We start from the raw sequence: 5,801 nt of genomic DNA, 5'->3' as shown, positions 1-5,801 counted from the left end.
CTCCGTTGTTACTATTAGAGGTGTCACTGAGCCTGCTGAATATTGTATGTTGGTAATTCAGGATTTTATGGCTTTTTATCAAGAGAAACAGTTATGTTACATTCCTGAAGAGCACATCATGCAAAACAGAAATATACTATATATTATACTATTACTATAGCGCAGCTCACTTGCAGCTTATATTCCCCTTTATATCCACAGGGCCCAATACGGTGACTACTATAGAACAGTTCACTCCCACTCTACATCCATGGGGTCCAATATGATGACTGCAATAATACATACCAGCTTTTCTCTATACCTACAGGGCATACAATTATGATGAGATGACTACAGTCAGCGCTGGCGGATCGGAGCGGGGAGGAGGGAATCCAGCCCCTCCCCTGTCACGGCAGAGAGCCGTGACAGGATCGAGAGGTGAGCGAACGCCGCTATGTGTTCGCTCACCTCCCGATCTACTGAGCCGACCTGTGACAGTCTCATTGTCACAGGTCGGCTAGAACCATAGTTCTCCTTTAACAGGGAGAGTCAGCCCAATGTGCAGCTCTGCGCCTGGTCAGACAAGGTGCAGATCTACGGCTGATATCTGCGCTACATTGTAGCACAGATAATAGTTTATAGGTCCGCAGTCACTGCAACATTCCTGAGACAAATTGCAATATGCGATTTTCCCAAAACCTCTTCAACAAAAGGCGCACTGCGTTGTTTATTTGCCACATGTGCACCGAATAAAAATGTTTTGAACAACAATTTTGGGGCCAATGTAAATTACCTTCAGCACACAGTCAGTTCAGTTGTAAGCAAATAACCCCCTTAAAGCTCGATCATATATATAAATACAATAAATTATTAAAACATTAGATCAGTTAATTTATTCTTCGTCAACAAAATCCTAAAAAAAAAAAAAGACAAAAAGCAAAAATAAAAAAGGAACTTCCAGAACTGTTAAACTCTTAGGGCCTGTTCACACGACGTCCGTTTTGTGTGCTGACCGGCTCCGTACGCTGCTGCACTCAAAATGCATCCCAATGTATCCCTTTGTGTTTTATGGGCTCCAGTTCTCACGTGCGCAGTCCGTTCAGCTTACGACAGAAAAAATACTGCATGTCACATTTCGTCAGGTCCGGAAACGGAACGGATACGCAAACGCGTCAAAAACGCATCAAAAATGCACTGCGCTGCAGCTAACATACTGCGTTCACACCTGACCGTTTTGTAGCGCGTCCTACGCTCGACGAACGATCTACAAAACGGTCAAAAAAATAAATAGCATTGTAGTCAATGCCCTCGTTCCCACCTAGGCGTATTTCCGCCCGTCCCCAACGCCCTACAAAACGGCCCACGCCTGAAAAGGTCCCGGGACTACTTTGGGCCGTTTTGTAGGGCGTTTTCCATTTGGATACTGCCAATCGCGGTAAAAAAACGCGTGACAGACGCGCATATTACAATACGCCTAGGTGTGAATGGGGCCTAACAGCCCCACTCCAGCAAAAAAAAACAAATGTTTTTTTTTTTTTTTGCTGGAACGCATCCAAAACGCGGCCAAAACGCAGCCTAAAACGCAATGCATCAGCAGCTCCACGTCTGCTGATCAGAACCTGATCTCATGTGAACAGGCCCTTAGCCTTAAAATATTTAATATCCCCTTTTGTTGGATTTACAAAAATAAATTCATTTCCAGCATCATCATCAACTGCATCTGTGACAACATCCAATGGAATCATTTGACTGCAGCTGTTCCCCTAAACAATTAATACCAATCAGTTCCTGCTCAGAGTGCAATTTGATTGGTTGGTACAATAGCTACACTTGTGTTTTTTTTAAATAATTTTGAATGGTTGGACCATTGGGGTTTGGCCACCATTGGAACCAAACACCTTCCCACGTTACGATTGGAAACATCTGCACACCTGTTGAGAACTTACAAAGTGAGCTTAGTCTGATGTTGCACATTTACTGGCAATGCCTATGCTGATCTCTTGTGGTTATACGCGGCCAGTGACATTTCATGAACCCACCTGTTCCTGTCTTGGTGGTCCGTACCGGCGTGTACTGGTTCTTCGAGGTCCGGACTGGTGTGTTCTCCTTGGGAGAGTTATCGACAGCTGGGATGGTCTCTCGTTCACAGTGCGGGATGGGGATCGGCCCCTGTTGTATCAAAATGTCCGCAAGGGCCCTGTAAGAGAAGCAGCGAGAATGGTGAGACCAGACATGAGACAAAACAGCCGCCATTTTCAGCCTATCACAAACCTAGAAAATTGAAAAACATTTTGTAGATCTCCTTCAATCTGAACTGAATGCGGCAGCTACACAGCAATGAACTTTACATATGGTTAACGGACGCATTTTGGGTCTGAAGGTCAGTTTTAAAGAACGAGGATAAAAAGCACATTGCGGTCACTTTTCATACTACGTTCTGTTCTTACCCCCCTGAACTGATCATTTCCTCCAATATTCTGTCCATGGATGTAGATTAACTGCAATGCTAAGTAAAGAATGGCACAATATAGATAAAGCAGGACAGCATTACTGATGGTATGGAACGGCAACACTATATAGCCAAACATCTGTGGTCACCTGACCATCACACCTATTAACTTGTTGGCCAACCCATTCGAAAACCATGGCCATTAATATGGAGGTCCCCACCCCCTAGCTTCACAGCCATAACAGTTTCCACCCTTCTGCAAAGGATTTCGACAAGATTATGGAGAGTCTCTGGGAATGTGTGCCCGTTTGCCATACTGAAGTTCTGCCTCACAAACTGCATTCCAGTGATGTTCAGTAGGGTTGAGGTCAGGGCTCAGTGAAGGCCACTCAAGTTCCTCCACACCAAAATGGCCAACCTTCTTCTTTATGGAGCTGGCTTTGTGCACAGTCATGCAGGAACAGAAACGGGCCTTCTCCAGAGTGTTACCTCAAGGTTGTGCAAATAGTGCACAATCGTCTAAAACGTCTTTGTAGGCAGCAGCATTAACCGTGCCCTTTACTGGAAACACCTGAACCCAATCATTTTGAGGAGGGGGTTCACATATTTTGGCCATATAGGTAGGTGTGACGGTGAGGTGTCCACAAACGTTTGACCATATAATTGTATTTTAACATACAGATGAGGACAAAAATGTGATACCCTTACAGCTAATTAAAACAAGTCTTCATTTCTCTTGAAAAAAATGAAAAACCTAAAAGTAATTGTCTCATGTGTACTTGCATGGCTTTGATGTGTCATAGAGCAAAGCAAAGTGTGAAAAGAGACATTATTTCCTATTCAATAAAATATTCTACAATGGCCTGGACAGATTTGTTGGTACCCCTACAAACAGATTATAAATAAATTGCATCACAGTGATATTTCTGTAATTTGTATCACACATGTCTTCAATCTTGTAGTCAGTCAGCCTATTTCTATGGAGAAACGTGATTGTATCATCTTGTGCACCACACTGAACATGCACCAGAGAAAGCAAAGGAGAAAGCTGTCTTCAAGTCTGCGGCTTGAATCCTGTGCCCGGGTCTGCCAAAGGAGTGTACCCGGGCACAGGATTCCAAAACCGGACTGTCCGGGTCATTCCCGTACAGGTGGCAACCCTAGTCTGAGGTGGTCAGAAAACTAAACACCAGCAAGTCAAAGATAAAAGGCTATTGGACCATCTCCAAGTAGCGTGATCTACCTGTGGCTACAGCTGCAAATATTCAGAATTTTAAATGTCCATAGGAGTGTAACCAACCTCCCTGGACATGGCCACAAGACAAACAAAAGCAAATAATGCAAATGGTAGACAAAGCCAAGAAAAACCTCCAAAAGAGATACAAGCTGAACTCCAAGGTCAAGGTACATCAACGTCTGTCAGTTTGTGAGAAAGAAGACTCCACTGTTGAAAGAATAACATAAAAACGCCAGACTTGCATTTGCTAAAATGCATATTAAAAAGCCACAATGCTTCTGGGAGAATGTCCTTTGGATACATGAGACAACACTGCTGCTTTTCAGCGCTTCACATGAGCTCTATGTTCACAATTGAAAAATGAAGCTTTCAACGAAATTTGGCAGTTAGTGAGTGGTTTGGATTGCACAGACCTGCGCGGTTGCATGAACGGCCCCCATAGCAATATATGGGATCGTTTATGTCGGCGGATCCATGCGGCCGAACCGCCCCGGTGTGAACGGGGTCTTAAACACTTATTTGCAGTGACTGCCACTAAAGGATATGCAGCAAAATATTGGGTTAAGGGTTCCATCGTTTTTGTCCAAGCCATTTTGTCCTATTACTTAAAAGTTCAAAAGCAAAGCCTGATTTTTATTACATATGATGGATGCCAATTACAATCGGTCAGTTTCAAGTCCCTTCAGAGAAAATTGCCGGTTCTTCTTTTTCTGTGGAAGGGCATCAACAAATTAGTCCACGTCCCTACATTGAATATTTTTTTTGAATATATAACTGGACTGAAGAATGGTCTCGATGTTTTTCCAGCCTGTTAAGTCCCCATTGATCATAAAGAGGAGACTTCTAAGCAGGTTGTCATGCATTGTCTGCACTGAAGACTCCAGTGAGTTTTTGCATTACGAGTCACTGACAGCTTTAACCCAGAAGTTCCACTTGATCTCTCTAGCCTCCCGGAGATGGGACCTGCTGCTGGCTTCTCCGAGCTCAAATCGGAAAAGGTTACCCCATGTCTATCATTTCCATGGTAACTCAATTCCTTTACATCATCAAGCAAAGATGAAAATAACATGCATGATGAGCTCCAGTTGCTTCCCAATGAAGAAGAGTACATCAAACAAACTCTCTGTAGCTCTGAAGTAACATTGCAAAAGAAATGTAAGTGCAGCTCGGATTTTGCATGAATCTGGGTGGGATTTGATACCCAAAGAGGCCAATGGGCTAATTGACTTGCTACTGTTGGGCCTACAACCTTGTTCCTGCAGGAGGAGGAAGTGATAAAAGAATGCAATTTGACCCTGACAAAAAAAACCCAAAAATTAAATCTTCTACACCACTCGACCCTCATCTTTCCAGAGACAGGAAGTTCACAAATATGGGACACAAGCGCGGCGTAGGGTTGCCACCTTTTCTTCATGAGAAACCCGAACACTCTAGCGACACACGAACATTTTTTGGGGAGAATGAGACATGGCTTAGTCATATGTAAATAGTGCCACCCATTCATATGTAAATATCACAGTTGAGGCTATTTTCAGTGGGGGGGGGGGGGGGCAGTAGCCCCTATCTTAACTTTAGTTGCCCCTGCCTGCTTGATATCTTGTGTCCGGGTTTCTGTTGCCATGAAACCCGGACACAGCATTCAAAACCCGGACTGTCCAGGTGAATCCTGGACAGGTGGCAACCCTAGCGCGGCGTGATCTCAGGGCCGGATTTCCCACAAGGCCACTTGGGGCAGCAGGGAATAGAGGGGCTGCACAGCCGTTGGCGGGTAGTTTTTTCTACATTTAGCCCTGCTTCGGGGCAATTGAGGAACCTGGCCTTGGGGCAGCAGAGAGAGTAAATCCGGCCCTGCGTGATCTAGAACCACATATGGTTCTCCAACCCTTAGAATTTGCAGAGCTCCCTAAATGACATCATATTGGCATGCTCTTCTTTTCCTCAGTCCTGGTCTGCAATTACAGTGCGCACTGCCAACAGGATGATATAAACAACGCGTTGATGACAGCTCTCAAAGCACAGGGAAGCAATATATTTACATCTCTGATTAGATGTAAAGGATTCATGTATTATAAAAAGTACAATTATTCTTTAAGCTAAATCTCCAGGGGTAGCATTGCTGCAGCAGCTCGCTCCTTT

General features: G+C 44.3%; 1 protein-coding gene across 1 annotated transcript in view; it reads right to left on the bottom strand.

Moving 5' to 3' along the window:
- The window catches only part of SHISA6 (shisa family member 6), a 158,991-nt gene that overhangs the window by 131,342 nt on the left and 21,848 nt on the right, over positions 1-5,801 (bottom strand). The window contains exon 3 of the mRNA XM_018573329.1: positions 2,019-2,176. Coding sequence (XP_018428831.1) covers positions 2,019-2,176 — 158 coding nt within the window. The remainder of the gene's footprint in view (positions 1-2,018; positions 2,177-5,801) is intronic.

This window comes from Nanorana parkeri, unplaced genomic scaffold (genome assembly GCF_000935625.1).
Source record: "Nanorana parkeri isolate BGI_ZX_2015 unplaced genomic scaffold, ASM93562v1 scaffold47, whole genome shotgun sequence".
In the NCBI taxonomy this organism is placed as follows: domain Eukaryota; kingdom Metazoa; phylum Chordata; class Amphibia; order Anura; family Dicroglossidae; genus Nanorana; species Nanorana parkeri.
Note: the sequence above shows the minus strand (reverse complement) of the source record. Positions and strands in the feature narration are given on the sequence as shown.